This window comes from Ostrea edulis, chromosome 10 (assembly GCF_947568905.1).
Source record: "Ostrea edulis chromosome 10, xbOstEdul1.1, whole genome shotgun sequence".
Classification (NCBI taxonomy): Eukaryota; Metazoa; Mollusca; class Bivalvia; order Ostreida; family Ostreidae; genus Ostrea; species Ostrea edulis.
The window spans coordinates 13,138,707-13,159,967 of NC_079173.1; the positions used below are offsets into that span (position 1 = coordinate 13,138,707).

At 37.0% G+C, this 21,261-nt stretch overlaps 1 protein-coding gene and 1 long non-coding RNA gene across 2 annotated transcripts; one reads left to right on the top strand and one right to left on the bottom strand.

Annotated features, from left to right (window-relative positions):
• Positions 1–1,276: 1,276 nt before the first annotated feature.
• Positions 1,277–9,800, bottom strand: LOC125666834 (uncharacterized). Its single transcript, XM_048900162.2, has 5 exons — positions 8,906–9,800; positions 6,319–6,454; positions 4,038–4,239; positions 2,434–2,661; positions 1,277–1,752 (listed from the first exon to the last, which is right to left on the bottom strand). Exons 1-5 carry the CDS (start codon positions 9,674–9,676, stop codon positions 1,611–1,613), a joined length of 1,479 nt encoding a protein of 492 aa, XP_048756119.2. The 5' UTR covers positions 9,677–9,800; the 3' UTR covers positions 1,277–1,610.
• On the top strand, positions 9,773–11,708 carry LOC130050965 (uncharacterized). Its single transcript, XR_008799349.1, has 2 exons — positions 9,773–10,076; positions 10,961–11,708. It is a non-coding gene; the product is annotated as an uncharacterized LOC130050965 (long non-coding RNA).
• Positions 11,709–21,261: the final 9,553 nt, after the last annotated feature.

Below are 21,261 nucleotides of genomic sequence, written 5' to 3' on the forward strand. Positions count from 1 at the left end.
CTTTACTACATGTACCTGACCTGTTTTTATATTCTCACCAAGACAGAATTTATTTTAAAAAATTCTGCTGTGCCCATCAACTCGACATTTAGATATATTGACGATGTTTTAACTGTTAATCATTTTCATTCATATGCTGATTTGATATATCCTGGTGAACTCGAAAGAAAAAGACACCACATAGATGTTAACAACAGTGTATGAAATAACATTGTGCCCGGCCACCCAAGACACATCAAAGTTCCTGGTACAGATGCCAGACTGGATGCGTTAAAATTTCCGCAAAATAAAATTTAGATGAATGAAATCCATTATCGTACTGATAACGAAGTTGTAACAAGCCAAGGAACAGACCAGGTCAATTTTATGATCAAGGTCAAAGTTTTAGGAAGTGAGGCCCAGGTCTATATAAACCATCTCTACAACCAGCAACTGATCCAGGATATTGCCAGTATTTGTTTGGTTGGGTGGAGAGCTACACGAGTGATCACAATTTGCTCGTTTGCAGTTCGAAGATCTCTTTCGTCTACTTCTTAAATAACAAGACTGGAGATATACTGGTGATATCCTGGACCAGCTGTGAAGATGGGGAAACAAAAAATAACAAGCTCTTTCCATTAAGAATCTATATACATTGTATGAAAGCCCTACCTTCAATTCAGGAGAAATTGAATAGGTTAGGGCTTTTCTTTGTAGACATAGGTAAAACTTTAAGGTCAAAAGATCAAACATCATTGTGTACAAGGTCTTGCAATAAAGAATCTATACACAAAATATGAAAGCCCCACCTAAAATATTCCCAGATGTATTCAAAATTTTAACAAACCTGAATCTGCACTATGCCAGGTGCTTTCACTTATATTTTAACCTTTCTGGTCCAGTGGTTCTCGTCGAAATTTTCCATATACATTCTATGTAAAATTTTGATCACCTATGGTGGCCCCACTCTAACCCCATGGGCCACGATTTGAACAAATTTGAATCTGCATTATGTCAGGAAGCTTTCATGTAGATTTCAATCTTTCTGGCCCAGTGGTTCGAGATTTTTAAATTATTTTTGTGAAATCTCCCCTTGGAGAAGGGTATTGCCCTTCATTTGAACAAACTTGAATCCCCTTTACGAAAGGATGCTTTCAGCCAAGTTTGGTCGAAAATGGTTCATTGGTTCTGGAGAAGAAGTCGAAAATATGAAAAACTTGACAGACAGACAACAGGTGATCAGAAAAGCCCTCTCGAGCTTTCAGTTCAGGTGAGCTAGAAAGAGAAGATGACACCATTCAATGTCTACAGTTTAAATGAAAAGTATAGATAAGAATAGTAAGATTACAATGTTTTGAGACCTGCTCTTAATGCTAGTTTGATTAAGCAATATACAATTATAAATAATCATGAAAATGTTTCATTATTAATAAATTTGTCATTTTTCTATCCACTGGTCCAAAGGGACAGTAAAAAGTTCTCAACTGACCATTAAAAGTTGATAGCCCAAATGACCAGTGGACAAAAATAATTATATGAGGTGAAATGTTTTTAGCAAACAGTACACAACATGTATTTTTGCATTCTAATACATTATATATGCTAAAACAAAGTTTGATTCTCAAAATGTCTTAAATGTTTGCAGCTATATTGAGCTGAATTCCATGTTTAGACAGCTCTGCTTCCGCTGCACTGATTACAGAATCCACAGGGCCACTGGCGTCGATTTCTATACAGCCAGGATTCACCATCCGTTTGTACGCCAAGTATAATCTACAATCGTAACAATCAACATTTCATCAACATGATAAATATTTCAGGGGAGATAACTTCACCTGGCTAAAATTGTACAATTATGATCTTGCGGGAATTGTGATGGATGTATTTTTTCAATGGTGAACGACTTGTCTGCATGATATCACAGGGGCTAAGCCCGTTTTGACCCGAAACTCATTGTCTATATTTATGGTTACAATGAGTTTCGGGTCAAAACGGGCTTAGCCCCTGTGCATGATATTACAGTTTCTGCTTCATACAATATATCTTCTATTTTCATATTCTTGTACGTGTATTTCATTTATTTTTGTGATACATCGTATCTGGAAAGTTTCTTTAATATGAGGAACAATTTCCCAAGCAACTGATCATGAATTAATAAACATAATCAACTGACATATTTTGCGAATCAAAACCAATGGTTGTTTTCGTCCCCCCCCCCCCCCAAAAAAAATTATGACTAATTAAAAAACTTGAAAACACTGTAGTAACTGTTATTTCTTTACCATTTTCTGAATGAGCAAAAACAGTATAACGTGTAGTACATATATAACACTTTCATAATCATTCAGTCAGAAAATCTTTTTTACAGTCAAGAACAACATTGCTGCATGTAGTCCAACAAACCTTTCTATCACTGCTGTAAAATCTCTCTACCTCTCTATATTATAGCTTTACCTCTCCCTAAACAGTTTATCTTTATCAAGGTGCTTCTCCTCCAGAGTTTTCTCCCCTCCTCTTCCCACCATTCTTTGCTTTCTGACTTCCTCACTAACTGTCAGAAAAAGGACAAGGTCAGGAGTCAGAAGGTCATCTGGCCATTCATAAACCCAGTGGCCCTTCCCAGGCATGTCCTCAACACTGGTTTCATTGGCTATACCATATGCAGTAGTGCTATGCCAATACCTAAAAGGAACATTAAAAAAAACAGTGTTTAGTTCATAAATCTTTACAACTCTTTAACTGCATTTTATGTTAGAAATGCATCAACATAGAAAACTATGTTTAGTTCGTAAATCTTTACAACTCTTTAACTGGATGTTATGCTAGAAATTTCCAGTCAATGTCACAAGAACATCATAAGTACATGGCTCCCTCAGCAGACATGCTAGACTGCAACCCCAAATACACGAAATCACTTGATATTGTGTCGTGTCCTTGGGGCAATTCTTCTTCACCTAAATTTTTTCAGTCTATCAAGACTTAAAGCTGCAGAGCTGCAACTCTGGGGAAAAAATTGAAAAGACCAGGTAATTTTTTCTGCACTACATAAAGTATGCCAATGTCACTGTGAAGCGTTGCAGTTCATACCCACATGTATTTTCAAAATTGAAATTTATGTAAGTAAACCGAATGATTTCTTGAGGAATATGCACAAAAATTTTCAATACATGTAATTAAAAATTTTTTACTTAAAAGTAAGGGGCATAATGCAAACACATTATTTGAAAAACAATGCACATTTAAGTTATTTTATCACATGTTTACTTCTTTCTCCGGTGGATATCACCCAAATACGTTAATTTCTATTCATTTTAACTTCGTTGACAAGAATGATATAGGCTCTGTTACTGTCATCAGTGGCCATTGTTACTGTCATCAGTGGCCATACATGTATCTCTTTAAATAGTTGTTTAAAAATAAGGATTATTTAATTGAATATTGTTTTAACGTCCCTCTTGAGAATATTTTACTCATATGGAGACGTCACCACTGCCAACGAAGGGATGCAAAATTTAGGCCTATGCTCGGTGCTTATGGCCTTTGAGCAGGGAGGGATCTTTATCGTGTCACACCTGCTGTGACACGGGACCTCGGTTTTTGCGGTCTCATCCGAAGAACCGCTCCATTTAGTCACCTTTTAAGACAAGCAAAGGGGTACTGAGGACCTATTCTAACTCCGATCCCCAAGGGACTAAAAATATAGAATATTAACAACATTTCACAAAATGATTAGTGATTACCAAATACAAATCAATAGGTTTGCGATTTAGGATTTTCTATGAATTCACAAAATGCATTTTTTTTTTTTTGGTTTGGCATATGGTGGATAGAATCGGCGGAATTTTAAAAAAAAATTTTTTTTCATTTCCCCAGAAATTAGGATCAGCAAATATGTAAACCAAGAAATAAAAATGCTGTGGCCTAATGTGGATGCATTCTGCCCATGACTGCTTTTAAAAATTCTAGGGGAAAGCAGTCAATTTTCAATTACAATTAGAGCCTTTCAACACGCGCAAAGTATATTAACCCCTGGTGTACGTCCAAGTAATATCACTTACCTGTCCATGATGACTGGCTGCCTCTGGCATGTTTTCATTATCTCCATGGCAACGATGTAGTTACCAACAGAGTAGTAGGCCCTTCTAACGATTTCTGGGAGGTCGTCGAAGTGTTTCCTCAAATGCTGTATCTCGGGGGGAGGGGTGAAGTATCTGCAAGCATCCATTTTTTTCTCTAGCATTTCTGTCAAAGTGGTCTTACCTACACAAAATAATTATAAAATTTATTAGTCGTTGCAAGACATAATGTAGGTCAAATTTTCAGAGTTTAAAATATAGGTAATATATATATATATATATGATATATTGACTTCAGGCAACTCTCTCGATGTCATCCTCTCTCTCCAAAAAACAAAATATGTACACAATCATATTCAGTCTTCACGAAAAACTTTGTGAAGCACAGGCCCTTCGGTCCTCCCAGTATAATAATTCTGCAAGCCCGAACAATATTTTACAGGCCCAATGTTTTTTCTAATTTGACCACTTGTCATTTGCAAGGTGCTGCAGGCTGATTCTACACTATAGATACATGTATATTCTACTGTAGGAAAATACAGGTCAAGATGATCATAATTAGAGAACAACTGACGTTAAAAGGATTATCTTATTTTGTTTTTCAACATATTAATCTCGCAGATACATCAGCAGCTCATGTTCTACTTTGTTTTGCATACACCACGTACAAAACATTTTGTTTTCTCCAGAATTAAATCTTAGCAAAGGCCCACTCTTGGTCCAATGGGGCATGAATTTTCGTTCTCTTTTCTCCTTGTACGACCGGTTTTTTTTATTTGGATCTGATGGTTGTGATTACGAAATACACTTGTGAGGTTTGGAATTTCACGGATGAGCCCCCTCCCTACACGGACACTGGAAGTTAATGTAAATATGTAGTATGTGCATGTATTTTTTATACATGCACATATGTAAATATGTAGTATGTGCATGTATTTTTTATACATGCACATACTATATATTTACATTAACTTCCAGTGCCCTTGCCTCCGTATAATACTTCAGAAAAGGCAGCATGGTTGATTGTTTATCGATGCGAAATTTCACGTCCTGACAAAGCCTGAGTCAATCTCACGCTTTATTTGTAATATATATACAAAACATACAATAAAACATTTACAGGCCCGCCAGACTCCTGGGTTAATTATTTAAATTAGAAGCCGGATCCCGATTTTACTGGCCTCGGGCCACCGGTTAACGTCGAAGACTGGAGTGCATGATATTCCTTCAGTAGTTTGTAATAAATATATTGTATATTTTTTTCTTTTATTTGCAGAATATATATATATATATATATATATATATATATATATATAAATTCAGTTTCTCAAGAAATTTTTACTTTTTTTTCAAAATTGTGCCCCACCCCCTCCTGTTTCGTTCAGTCATTCCATTTGATTTTCACTGCTGTCGTTATGTTCACAAAAGGATAAGATCATAAAATTATCTTTGCAATGAAAATATTTTAATATAACCACAGGCTTAAAATAATAAATAATGAAAAGGTATTTAATCAAGTCTCAGAATACATCCTAATGAGAATTCAAAATAAGTTTATGTCTGTAACAGGAAAGAGAGTATGGCACAACATGCCAGCATCGAGAATGAAAATAGACGATGGATGGCCAATCTCGTATTATGAACATTACAACAAAACCAAAAGATCCAGGCCAAAAGAGTTTGTCAGACCTAACAGATTTCAGCATCTAACATTCCCACTCCCCCCTTCAAGATTCAGTCAACCCATGTGAACCTAACTCTGGAGTCCTTCTAGCTCCACATGAACCTAACTCTGGGGTCCTTCTAGCTCCATGTGAACCTAACTCTGGGGTCCTTCTAGCTCTCTAACTCTATAGATTTAGATGAACCACCAAGTGTATCAGAAAGGAGAGTGTGACAATGAGACAAAAATGTCAGGTCACGCTGTCCATTCCCACTTACCGCAAGACCAAAATATACGTATATTACAGGCCTGGAGGTTATAAAACCTTTTGAGCACGTTTTCATACTCAAACTCGGTGCTCTAAATTGCACTCAAACTCAAAAGTCTAGATTATAAAACTATAAATGCATTCTCACACTCAAATGGAGCACATGCTCAAGATTTTTTGAGTATGTTTTGAAACTTGCTCAGAGTTGTACCCAAAACAAACATGGCTGATTTTGAGTACAGTCAATGTTTTATAACCTCCAGGCCTGGTCCCTCCCACCCACCACACTTTACAATGATGGAGAAGCAATCTATATGCCTTGTGCAGTGTACCTGTTGCATCTAGTCCTTCCACCACAACAAATGGAAATTTCATCTTCTTCCTCAGCTCTATGAGGTTAAAGTCTTGTGGAAATGCAGCATCGCAAATCTGTATGAGCTCTTTAGCTTCTTTCATCCATAATGAACACTAGAGATAAAAATACAGGCTTGAAGTTCATGTACAAATTCTTACTTAGATAATTAATTTCATACATTTTTCTTAAAAATAACTACAAGTTATATGCTGAAACAAAATGACTACAATCAGTCTTATAAACAGTTGTCTGTAAATGCTTATAAACACAGCTAGCTGTTCAGTAGATGAGAAGTCGAAGCGGATGTTCCAAATCAATTTCAAGTTTTCCCTCCTTGATCTGTTAAACGAGACAACACTTCCAGAGGTAAGCCATTCATATCCCAAATTCATGATTAAAATTTTGAATTTGAACTTTATTCTTGCTAAATATTAGCATCAGGTACCACCCACAGCCTATCCTCCATTTTTAACAGGTCAGCAATTATATCACTGAGGTAATCATTGGACCAGGGATTCAAATAATCCGAGATTCCTCTGGCTCTTACCCCCGCTTTTATATTGTGACATGTGCGGGGGAGAGTCAGAGCGGACTCCATATTGAAAAGTGAGAATTCAGCGACACCAGCTGGTGTTGCTGCTTTACCTACCTCTTACAACTTTATTTCGCGGATCTATCCTCCAAAACGCAAGGATTAAGTTATCGGAGGATTATTTTACAAATAGATCATGATTAATGCGATGCTATCGCCGTTTAAACAATAGAATTTTGTGTGTTTATGTGCTGACGTCATGCGCAAAGAAATCAAATGGCGAGGCAGCGACCTAATTCAAGTGATGCTTCAATTGTCGGTGTTAAGGCCATTTAAACGGCAATAGCATCGTATTATTCGTTACACAGTTATTTTTCCGTATCAGGTCACTAACTAACTGTGTAACGAATTTATCCAGTCGAAGACCTCTAACTGTATATATGTGGGGGTCTATATCATACAACTTAGTCAAATGTCTTTCCTTTTGTTTAAGAATAATTTTGTCATGGCTGCAAGTCGAACCTGACAATAAATTACTCGCTCAATATGGATTTTTCTCACATGATACATTTTTTTCATGGCGTCATGTGACCAAGATCTGACCAATTAGATTTAAACAATTTTGTCAGGGGCGTGATAATAATCATGATCTATATGTTCTTTCGATATAAACTGAATCCTCGTGTCTTGGAAGATAGATCTGCGAAATAAAGTTGTAAGAGGTAGGTACAGCAGCAACACCAGCTGGTGTTGCTGAATTTCCACTTTTCAATATGGAGTCCGCTCAGATGACTCTCCCCCGCACATGTCACAATATAAAAGTCAGAGGAATCTCGGATTAGGATTCAAATTGTAACAAACAACTCCAACATATACTGTAAATATTGTTGTGCAATACCTAGAGTATTCTCTTTAGAGAAGTCGAGAGGCATAGCCTTCATCGACTTCTCTTCGCAAGCATTCATGTTTTGATTCGTGTAAATGCCAGAGTCGGTGATGGTTTATGCTTCGACCGACAAAGTTAACCCTGTCCCGGGTTTACGTTAACTGGTCTTGGGAGCTGTCACAATAGGGGACCAGTTAAGAGAAAAGAAGGCTTACGTAATCAGAGTTGTGATTTAAACCCGTGACAGGGGACATGTTGAAAATGGATTAAAAGCAAGTCAGTTTTGATTTCCTTGTGACAGTTTTGCAGTATGCAAAACTAACTTTAAAGTCCTATAGACTTTCGGTCCATAGCCATTTTATTTCCTATAGACCACAACAAATTCCTGTAGACCGAAATTTATCATGCAATATTCATTGTTATCTAAAAATAAATAACAGACACAAATTCGGTTTGGTAATTTGTTCATAGTTTAATTATATTCTTTTTCAATTTCATGCACGTCAAGCTTTTCAATTAGAATTTCGTTCTCTTTTAAATTTTGTTCCAGCTCAGTTTCACTGCCTGATTCTTCATCAAAGTCACATTCTACGTTTCATTTTCTCATGATTTTCTGCAACTTTAGAGCCTTGCTGGAACTTGTACTGACTGCTTTCTGTTTGATTCAAGTGCGTGCACCCCCTTCCACATATTTTTAAAACTGTTCAAAAAGGACATTCTGAATTTGCACAAAAATGGCATACATTGAAGTAAATATCAAATTGACCCCCCCCCCCCTTCCGTTGAAAATGGAATAATCTGATTCGAATGATTTGTAATTACATTGTGGAACATTTTATTACAGCTAAGGGGTGAACAGAAACATCAGCATACTACATATAAACTGGACATTGTCTATCGGTCCATGGTTAATTTCACACACTGGTTTTGTGCATTACTGTTTAATGTTTGAAAACAAGTTGTCTATATGCGTAAATCCAGGCACATCCGAGTCGAAACGTCGGTCGAAGCATAAACCGTCACCGACTCCGGCATTTACACATTTTCCAAAATCAAAATATGAATGCTTGCGAAGAGAAGTCGATGAAGGCTATGCCTTTTGACTTCTCTAAAGAGAATATACCTAGAGCTATTCAAAGTAGTTACCTTCTCCAGGACAGACCGTGATCTTGATAGACTATGAAAGACTGGGCTATACTGGTCACTGGCAAATACAGGAGATGTTAGAGACGAACTTGAACCGCATCTTTGAAAGAGTACTTCCTCTACACACAGTTGATTTTGGGACACATCTTCAAATTGAAACGCCTTCAAGTAATCTTCAGACGTGCAGTTTGTTTTCTCTTCCTTGGAAAGCAAATTAATTCTAAAAACTGTATCAATTCCATATTTTCGAAATACTTTCCCTATTACTGATTTGTTATCGTTTTGCAAACTCCACGCATGTGCCTCCGTCGAATAAACAGCTACACCACGAGTAAGTGGAAATCTACTTTCACTTTCGAGTAACGCTGTTGCTATGTATAATCCTTCGATATTTGCCACATTTACATCCCTCGATACATTATAGGCTGCAATAGCAGATCTTATGTAATTTCCCACTGTTCCTATTTCACTCTGAGCCGATTGTTTACAATTAAAACCAAACAAAAATCCATGCTTGCTCAAGTTGCAGTTTTCCAAGTTGTCCTGACTGTGTGGCGATCGGTACTTCGTTTTGAGGGCATTTGCTAAGGAAAAGGTTTGTTGTGGCAACACAATAGTAAAACACGTCCATGATTTGCCCAAATCAGATATAGGCCTAGTGCTATTCATTTTATACCGATTCAGGCGACTGTTATGTAGAACAGGTTCGAAAAAGAAATTAAGAAATCGCGCGATTTTCATCGATGTTCGATACACCTCGGACCCTTTCATACATCTACTAAATCTCAAGTGGTGTAGTACGGTAACCCCGGACACGGGCAAGCTCCGGTCAGCTCAGGAAATTCCACTGTCGTCAGGGGAGGTGCGGTTATCATCTCCGCACAGCCAATCAGAATCGCGGAAGAATTGTCCGCCATTACCTCCGTCAAAACTTATGATGACGGAGGTTTTGAGGTACAGATGTTTTAGCCTGATTACTTCGAGTTCTCATAAAATTGGTGGAATTGTGTGCATCGGGGAAATGCAACAGTGATTCACGTTACCCAGAAAGGATACTAGAAGTAATGTTTATCCCATTTCCAAACCCAAAATCACATAAAGATTAATGTTTACGTTGGATAAAGGCGTGCGATAGGCCCCACAGTAAGAGCAGAATGGACCGGCACACAAAGTAAGTTAGTCTTAGCAGACAATTATGTATTAGTTAATAGTAATAGTTAAATCAGGGACTGATAATAATACATGCCCATGTCATGTGTATACATGTACTAAGAGCTACAGGTGCTTGGGTTCAGGACCCCCCCCCCCCCCCCCCGAATTGGCCGAATAACCTGCACGACTTGATTTAAATTATTTCTTGTTGAAAATCCTACTAATGCATGTCAACAATGTCATGCATACCCCAAAATAGCTCTTTTTAAGAATTTCCACCATTGAATATAACAATTCGTGTAGCTAGGTTATTCAAGGGAGTGGGGGGGGGGGGGGGGGGGGGGGGGTGTCATGAACCCAAGCACCTGTGCTAAGAGCTACACAATACTATTTTTTTTTTAACTATAATATTATCTATTAAAAAGAATCCCATATCTAAACTAGTTTCATATCTAGGGTCAATTCATTTAATGTTTACACCAATATATATGCAGTTTCTGGTCTGGTGTCTTAAATTTTCCCTGCTCAGCCATACATATCATAACATGACTGTAAGAGCGCCATATTCAAAGTTTTCGTTCCATGATTCCTACAATAGATCATACCAGGGGATAAAGTTCTAAAGTTTCAGTAATCAGACTAATTCCGTGGTCAAAGTTTTTAAATATCAATAGAATTTATGTCCATATATATTTTGTAATAAATGGTTTAAATTCGAATTTAGATTTCATAATAATTCGAGCAAACTGAAATTTTATAAGTAGCTAGTAAATTGTTGGGTGTAATATATGCATAGGATCTTTCATGTAATAGGTCAGGTCACCTTTTAAAATTCCATGGCCCCTCTCAGCATCTATGTTTTACTTCCAAATGCTAAAAAAAATTGTTGTTGTTTCTTTATAGATTCATTGGATATACTTGTAACAGCAGCACAAGTTAGAGAATTTACAAGACCTGTTAACAACAGCAGAAAATGCCTTTCATCAACAGAGCATACTTAATCATCATCTGCAACTCCAGTTAGCAATGGAAGCCCAAGATTAACCCCACCAACAGGCCACCCCTTTTGACATTAACAGTACTCTACAGCAAGAGAAAAAAAACAAGCCAGGGTTGTTTTTCTATTATATCAATTTGAGACATGCCACATTTTGTACTTTGTTAGAGTTTTTTTTTATACATCTGAGCAAATTTCCCAGTGTGTAAAAAAAAAGGAGGGACATAACAAATATGACAAAACAATCGCAGTTGTTATTAACACTGATGAGGCTGAGACATAATTTTGAAATCAAGGACTTGGCATCAAGATTTTGTATTTCAACACAGTGTATCAGTGATATATTCTGTGCCTGAATTGACCTTATGTTGTGTTAGGTTGTGTTTCAATATAGTCCTATAGGAATGATATTAACAACATGACAACTGAATAAAAGCTCAATTCCCAACAACCATCGCTATCATTGATTGTGCAGAAAGGAAATCACAGATACAATCTTCTTTAAAACTACAGTTACAAATTATGCATTCTGACTACAAATCAGCTACAACCTAAAGGGGACTTGTGGATTGTGATCCTTTAGGGGACACAATGGAAACTAGCTGTATGCCAATTTGTGTTATCTTGGATAAATAAAGGCTATTATTATTATCATATTTGTTAGTGAATTATTTACTGGATCTATGTCAGATGTTGCTGTTACAGAGAATAGCGGATTTTACAAACTCCTTTGTTAACTGATGGTGGGTTGAATTATTCTGGAAGGGGAATTCATTATGGCAGACAAAGGTTTCACGATATCCAAAGAACCTGGGGAAATATGTCTGTATCTCTGTCAGTGTATTCCCACCAGTTAGTATATGTATATATATGGAGACATCAATAAAGTTGGATAGTTTGCACCCTACTAACCCTTGGGCAAAACCCAGGGTTGAAGAGAAAATTGTAGAGCATGTGAATTCATTGTGTACTACTTGTATACAATGTGAGGAATTTATTTAAAATGATAAACATTTTATAAGAGAGTAAATTTATGTCTAACTTTGGGAAACTTTACATTATGATGAATGTAAACTAGTAGATTACTTAAATTTTCCTTCGAAATGTGTGAATGCTCACAACTAAGAAAATGTAAGAATTTGTGCTGATTCATTGACAATTAAAATAGACAGATATTGTAAACCATTTATTCTTAAAGAACAATGATTATTCCATAGTTTTGAATTATTTGTTGGAAATAAAAAAACCATGTGGTACTTAATTTATTGTCCTATTTATGATAAACTACTCCTTTAACTAAGTATTATATTGTGTTGCTGATCCTATGTAATTACAATATGTACTATAGTACAAGAGGCTGGGTAACTAATTAAACAGATGTTTTACGAACAGGAAATTGTTTTTTGGTCCGAGTCTTAATAATATTCTTGTTTATAATCCAAGTTTTCTATTGTGTGTCATTTAACATATTCTTGACTGTACTGTCAAAATGGTGATGTCTATCAAACATTGTACACATTCTTTCTTTTAATTTGCAAGTTGGTTTTTTTTTTAATAGAAATAGATATTTGGGTGGACGTGGAATAAAAACTTGGAATGATCTAATTAACCCATTACCATTAAAAAAAATTATGCATGTAAATATCTCAATGTAGATATCTAGATCTACAATATCCATTCAAGTATAACTGAAGTTGAACATTTAATGGAGATCACAGATGGTATTTGAGCTGCAATGTAAATTCTTGATAATATTTAAAGAGACACTACAGCTCATTTTGCGCAAAAATCATGAAATGACAATTTTCCCAGCGCTTTCTCAATTTTTGTTGCATTGTTGAAAGTATGAACTTTGCGAAAATAACACTTATCTAAAGTTAAAAATTATCGTTTTAACGTAAAAATTAATACTTTTTGATGGCCTATACACAAACTATCGAGTCTCCTCCTTTCAGTCTTCAGACGCATGCGCATAGACAGTAAACAGTGCAGCATGTCGTCCAGAGAGAGAAAGTGTAGTTGATAGATCTAGAATTTTGAAAGATTCTGTGAGAAAAGAGGTAAAAATAGCATGAGATAAAACTCATACATGAAGTAAAATTTACCTTGGGATCAGTATGACCGTTGGAAAACAAAGAGCTCGGAGAAACACATGTAACTCAGTGGCGGATCTAGGATTTCCGAAGAGGGGTGTGAAAGTCAAAGATTAGCCAAAGTAATCGGCCATTCTGGTGCAAAATTTGGATTTTCATTCACAATCTGTGGGGTAAAAAGGGAGGGGGATCCTGGCCCCCTAAATCCGCCATTGAGACTAGCTGCGAAGACACCACGTTTAAAAGTAAGTGCTATTTTTATCTGAACACGACCCGTGTTAGTTGTAAAAACAACGGTCAATGGGAACATGGAAGGTTTCTGTTGAAATAATGATTTGTAATTACTTATTATAAGGAGCAGGGAATAATCTTATACTTGAAAGGTGAGTGTGGACCCCCTTGAAGGGGAATCTAAATAATTTCCTACAGAACACCTTTGCTGTCATTCAAAACCACGTGATGTAAATAAGCATTCAAAAGTCCGAGTCAGCATGAAGAAACCTTTGAATTCCGAACGATCTCAAAGCGCAGTTGAGAGTAAATTGATGCATCCCAATTGTTCAAAATTGTCAGTATCGATATGAAATTTATCATTTTATCAATACATGGTTTAAAAAACACTTTATTAAAATGTGGAAAATGAGCTGTAGTGTCTCTTTAACTGTTTTTCATAAGTAAATCATAAATAATAGTAAAATAAAAGAAGATGCAAAAGCAAGCAAGCAGATGAAACATTTTATTGAACCGGTCAACGCAGCATTATGTGATAGAGTTATTCAGTTTCAACCGAACAACAAACATCGTCAATTCCGTAACAAAACAATTATTCAAAACTCGGAAAACGTTTCGTAATATTAACCCAGCTGTGCATGAACAGTAAGCATCGATGGCAGCCGATCCTGCAATTCGACGGTTAGACGATGTAGTGTTTCATTACTTCAAATGCAGCGAAAGCATCTAGCGCTAGTTTAACAAATAAGTTATAATTACTGTTTCTTCCGCGTTTTTACCCACTGAAATTATGTGAACATAACCTTCTCTGAAGTATGTCAAACCCTTTGACGGACTGTTCTGTGAAAATTCACGAGTAAACGAGGCGATTGAAAAGGTATCCTGCAAACTTCCACCAGAGTTCGTTTGCTCACAAACCAAACTCTTCCACTTAGGCATTATGGGATAGCGATTTCTTAGGCCGCGTATACTGTGACGTCACTGTAGAATGACGAAAAAACATAACGTCAAACGTAAACAACTTTCAAAACAAGAACGTAAACAACAAATTCATTACTTTACACAATAATTTGATCAGAGTCTCCCTACTTTTTAATGATCTTTTGATCATTTTATGTTTAAAATAAAATCCATACTTTTATATTAATGCTTTTAATATTAATATCTTCAGACTTTTAACTGCGAACTACTTCTTTAGTGTAATTTGTCTGCGTGATAATCGCGGACTCACAATATACAAATCTGTATATTGTGGTGCGTCACATAGGAGAGGTCTATTCGTAGGCACTGTGACGTAATGAGGCCTCGACGGGGAGTTTGGGTATCCTGTAGAAGATCGAAATCGCTCGCCATGTTGTTTACTTAAGTTGACGAAGTCTGAAAACATGTGACGTTCGTTGTCATCGGTGGGCGGGGCGTGGAAGAGTGAATTCCGCTACAACTCCAATATCATTATTCCAGGGGAAAGTAGTCCCGGAACGCGGTACGGAGTTTGGTACACGGGTGGGTGTAAAAGCCGGAATGAGGGTAGTGACATGAACGCAATATATCCGCAAGTGGGCCTATTTTATATTCTACAGGTGAATTTGAGGCGAACTGTGTCACTCACAAACAGTAATATTTTGAAAAAGAAAACAAGTTTTGTCCTGCAATGTTTAAAATGACAAGTCAAATGACCAATATATTACTTACTGATTAATGTGTACATACGTTGTGGTATGTAAAAAAAAAAACCCCAAAAAACAACAACAAAAACATGTAGATTAGATCTAGATATCTAGTTTAATTTCAAACTTAAAATCTTTCTAAACGTTTTCGTATGTTAACACTAAAAATCAATGTCACCATACTGGACTTATGGATTTCTACGGAGCCCCTGGAGGGCCACTTTATATGTTACGTCTTGTAACATGTGGCAAAGTGTTCCTCCTTCCTCCATTATTGGATTATTATTTCCAGTGACAGACAAACCAGTTTCTTATTATTTCCAGTGACAGACAAACCAGTTTCTTCAACCATGGTTTGTAGAATATACATGTTCTTTTATATATTATTTGTGTGCGTTTTGAAAATGTGTATTATACCGTCAAATGCCCCAACCCGCGGAAGCGTTAGCAGAAATGACCTAATCAAACTTTATTTTATATATAGGCCCTAGATGGATTTTAAAAGTATTTTGAATTTGTTCTTCTCCTGTTTTCTAAACATAGCATTACTATATATCCGTTCGACAGTTGAAGCGAATTTTAAAGATGAAAGGTCTACGAAGACATATTAATATTTCAATGGATTTTGGTTTATTTAAGCAATATCTGTCCAGTGCTTTATATGGTGTTATCGTCGGTCAGTTTCCTCAAAATCTACAAAATTTGTATTAAGGTTTAAAAGTGACTCGACAGTGACTTTGACCTTGATTATAAGAACTTTTATAACTCTAGAATCAGATATGTATACACTGTATAAAACGAAATCCACATCATTTTGTGTACGTCTTAAGTCCCCTCAATATTGAGGCTGGAAGATACTGTACACCTCCAACAGATCTAATAGATTTTGCAAATTCTGCTTGAATGAAATTGAGGATGAGAAACACTTCCTATTATTTTGTACAAAATACGATCACTTAAGGAATAAATATTCAGAACATTTGGGTGATTTGAATGCAAATTCCATAAAAAGCCTCGTGAATCCTGAAAATTATACATTCACAGAACATTTTTGACAATATTTGAATGAGTGCTTTAATCCAAGAATCAAAGGCACACTGCATTGAGAAATCGGGACAATTGTGGTTAATCTGAAAATGTGTATTATGTTAAATAGGGACTGTATATGTAAGTAAATGTACACCTCATGTTTGGTAATCGTCAATAAAGCATTTGAATTTGAATAAGTCATTGACAGTAAGTCTCTACATCGTCGAAACATTCCAACAAGCGGGTAGTATCAGCAAAAGTATAAAAAGTGGTTTAAAGAAAAGGAATTCACAGCTTGGTGTGTTATTACTTGAAACATCCTCGCTTTGACTGGTAGCAATATTCGGTGTCGGTGATACACGGGAGGATGGACTAATCGCGGCTGAGATTCGACTCGACTGAATATTTGGACTGACATCTTTATCGATTGAGGATGGACCAAAAATATGCCAGATGGATGATTGCCTTTAAAAAGTCACAAGAGCCCCCCCCCCCCCCCCCCCCCCCCCCCCCGTGGGGGGTAGGCACTGTGTCCAATTCAATTCATATATTGCTTCACCAAACATGTTGGCATACAATCATGTGTCTTTAGCTGTCCTCAAGTACCTAGCTGTGGTTAAGAGTTTGTTAAATCTCTCTACTGACCTACAGGATGATAAGGCGTTGTTCTGAACTGGCTGAATTTTTGCTAATTTGCATAATTCCCTAATTATCTTGTTTTCAAATTTTCTACCTTGATCACTGTGTAGTCGTTCTAAGAAGCTTTAATACACAATAAATTTACCATGTAAAACTTATATGGTACCAATTTTGATGCGCATTTCGACAAATAATGTCTCTTCAGTGATGCTCAACCGAAATGTTTGAAATCCGAAATAACTATGAAGTTTTAGAGCTAAATACAGCGTGCCAAAAAAGTGGAACCAAATTCGTCCAAGGATAAGAGCTATGCATGAGGGAGATAATCCTTAATTTTGAAATGAATTTCTAAATTTTATAACAGCAATTAAATATACATCCGTATTTTCAAGCATACAATGCCTTGGTTGTTGTAATCGTTAACTTGTCCCTGTCTGGGATTGCTTGCGCATACAAAGTAAAATGGTCAGTGATTATAAAATATATTTTCAAGTCCCCTTTGTATTTTTCTAAAGATAAAAAAAATGAATTCAAATAATTTCTAAAGGTTTTGTTGTAATGATTGGATGAAGTTTTGCTTTATGTGTAACAGGCGTTTTTCTTCTGATACATCTTTCACATGTCTGTGCTCTCTCAGTGATACCATGCTTTTGCCATGACCAATACAAACTTAACAAAAAGCATCTGTGGGTGAACGGGATTCACGTTTTTTCAAATGAAGGACCAGATACCTCCTTCAAAGGGAGATAATCACGAAAATGCGAAAATAGGATGGGGTCTTTTAAAAATCTTCTCAACAACCACTGAGCCAGAAAAGTAAACATTTACGTGAAAGCTTCCAGACATAGTGTAGATTCAAGTATTTTTCAAAATCATGGTTCCCGGATGTAGGGTGGGGCAGTGCCACAATAGGGGATCAAAGTTTTACATGCGAATATACAGGGAAAATCTCAAGAACCACTAGGACAGAAAAGTAGAGATTTACATGAAAGTTTCCAGAAATACAGATTCACGTTTGTTTAGACTATGGCCCCGGGGGTAGGATGGGGCCATGATAAGGGATTAAAGTGTATATGACGATATACAGGAAAATATTTTCCAAAACCACTAAGCCAATTTCAATCAAACTTGGGACACAACATCCATGGGTGAAGGGAATTCAATAGTGTTCAAATGAAGGCTCAATCCTTATTGAGAGGGGAAATAATCACAAGAGATGTTTGTAAAACACATATGCCCCCCATGGTGCAAAATTGAAAAGGGTTATACACACACATCATTTAATTGATAGTAGTAACATCAATTCAAAATATTGAGCAGACAATATCTTCCTATGTCAAGAGTAAATTGACCATGTGACCTAAAAATCAATAGGGGTCATCTACTCCTTATGCTGTACCAGTGTACCAAGTTTGGTGTCAATCAAAGCAAATAATTCTTAAAATATAGGAGACAATATATTACTATGTCCAGTTCAACTATTGACTTTTGACCTCAAAATCAATATGGGTCATCTTCTCCTGAAGATGCACCAGTGTACTAAGTTTGATGTCTGTCAAGCAAAAGGGTTATCAAGATATTGAGTGGACAGTATATTATATGTCCAGTTGACCTTTGACCATGTGACCTCAAAATCAATAGGAGTCATCTTCTTCTGAATATACACCAGTGCACTAATTTTGATGTCTGTCAAGCAAAGGGTTCTCAAGATATTGAGTGGACAGTATATTCTAATGCCCAGGTTAACCCCTGCCCTTTAAACATGTGACCTCAAAATCAATAGGAATCATCTTCTCCTGAGGATGCACCAGTGTACCAAGTTTGATGTCTGTCAAGCAAAGGGTTCTCAATATATTGAACGGACAGTATATTCCTATGTCCAGTTTGACCTTTGACAATGTGACCTCAAAATCAATAGGGATCATCTTCTCCTGAAGAAGTACCAGTGTACCAAGTTTGATGTCTGTCACGCAAAGGGTTCTCAAAATATTGAGCAGACAGTATATTCCAATGTCCAGTTTGACCCTTGACCTTTAAACATGTGACCTCAAAATCAATAGGGGTCATCTTCTCTTGAAGATGTACCAGTGTATCAAGTTTGATGTCTGTCAAGCAAAGGGTTCTCAAGATATTGAGCAAACAGTATATTCCAATGTCCAGTTTGACCCTTGACCTTTGACCATGTGACCTCAAAATCAATAGGTGTCATCTACTCCTGAAGAGGTACCAGTGTACCAAGTTTGATGTCTGTCAAGCAAAGGGTTCTCAAGATATTGAACGGACAATATATTCCTATGTCCAGTTTGACCTTTGATCATGTGACCTCAAAATCAATAGGGGTCATCTTCTTCTGAAGCTGTACTGGTGTACCAAGTTTGATGTCTGTCAAGCAAAGGGTTTTCAAGATATTGAACGGACAGTATATTCCTATGTCCAGTTTGACCTTTGACCATGTGACCTCAAAATCAATAGGGGTCATCTTCTTCTGAAGATGTACCGGTGTACCAAGTTTGATGTCTGTCAAGGAAAGAGTTCTCTAGACATTGAATGGTTAGTATATTCCTATGCCCAGTTTGACCCTTGACCTTTGATCATATGACCTCAAAATCAATAGGTGTCATCTACTCTTTAGGAAGTACCAGTGTGCCAAGTTTGATGTCTTTCAAACTAAGGGTTCTCAAGATATTGAGCGGACATTATATTCCTATGTCCAGAGTAGATTGACCTTTGACCTGAAAAACAATAGGGGTCCTCTTCTACTCATAACCAACCCACATATGAAATATTATTATCATCAAGTGAATCGTTCTCAAGATATTGAGCGGATAACATGTGGTCTACCGACCGACCGACAGGTGCAAACCATTATGCCCCTCTTCTTTGAAGGGGGGAGGGGGTGGGGCATAAAAAGACAAAAATAGGGTGGAGTGATTTAAAAGTCTTCTCAAGAATCACTGCGCCAGAAAAGTTGAAATTCACATGAAAGTGTCCTAACACATCGTCGGAAACCCACAGTTGATTACGCTTCGTTCCTCTCTCCATCACCCGTGGGTCCATTCATTCCTACTCGCTCGTTCTCATGAATAAATATTTTAAAATATCGTCCAATCAAAGTAATCGTTATAGTAATGGAACTCTTCTGTTTCTAAAGGTAGCACTAACTTAACTTTGCTATCACAGCAATTGTATACCGAAATTGAGCTGAAAGCGTCTTTTTGATTGGACAAATTCGCTTAGGGTTTTCCATGAGCGGCCAATCAAATTGCCTCATGAATTATTCATGAGAACGAGCGAGTAGGAATGAATGGACCCACGGGTGATGGAGAGAGGAACGAAGCGTAATCAACTGTGGGTTTCCGACGATGGTCCTAACATAGAACAAATTTAAATTTACTAAAGCCGTGTCCCAAGAGGTATAGGATGACGTCACTATAGGGGATCAAAATTTTGCATGCAAATCTTTAAAAAAAATTCTTCTCCGCAATAAAGTGAAGATTTACATGGAAACTTCCTGACATATAGTAGATTCAAGTTTGTTTAGATCATGGCACCCGAGGGTAGGATGGAGCCACGACAGGGGAACAAAGTTTTATTTATGCTGATACTTGGAGCAAACCTTTAAAATATCTTCTGAAGAACCACTAGGCCAGAAAAGTTGAAATTTACATGAAAGTTTCCTGACATAATGCAGCTGATTTAAGTTTAATCATGACCCCCGGAGGTTGGGTGGGGCCACAAGAGAGGGTAAAAGTTTTACATATGTTAGTACATTGATTGATTGGGGGTTTTCCACATCCCATCGAGAATCGTTCACTCATATTGAGACGAGGGTTCTTTATCGTGTCAACGCCTAGCGCGACATGGTACCTCCGTTTTTAAGGTCATATCCGAAAAGCCCGTGATTCTTACTTCTAAATGCCAAGTGTTTGGCGAGCGTCTTAGGTTTGACGCGGCCAGGGCACAAGCAGCTGGGTTCGAACTCACGATTTGCCGGTTACGATTGATTGATTGATCATATATTGTTTAACGTCCCTCGAGAATATTTCACTCATATGGAGAAGTCGCCATTACCGGCGAAGGGCTGCAAAATTTAGGCCTATGCTCGGCGCTTACGGCCTTTTAGCAGGAAGGGATCTTTATCGTGCCACAACTGCTGTGACACGGGTCCTCGGTTTTTGCGGTCTCATCCAAAGGACCGCCCCCATTTAGTCGCCTCTTACGACAAGCAAGGGCTACTGAGGACTCCCGGTTATGACACGAACGCTCTACCACTGAGCTACCGCGACCGGTTTCTGCTGGTATATAGGAAAATCTTGAAATATATTTCTTGAACTATATAAGCTAGGACTTTCATATTTTGTATATACATTCTTACACCAAGAGCTTTTATGTGATGCGATGGTGTATGACCTTGACGTGGAAGTGACCTACTTTTGATAAAAAAAAAATTGACCTATTTAGTATTTCCTGAACTATTTAAGGTAGTTCTTTCATATTTAGTATATATACTTCATATGGCAAGATCTTTCATTTCATATCATGGTTTTG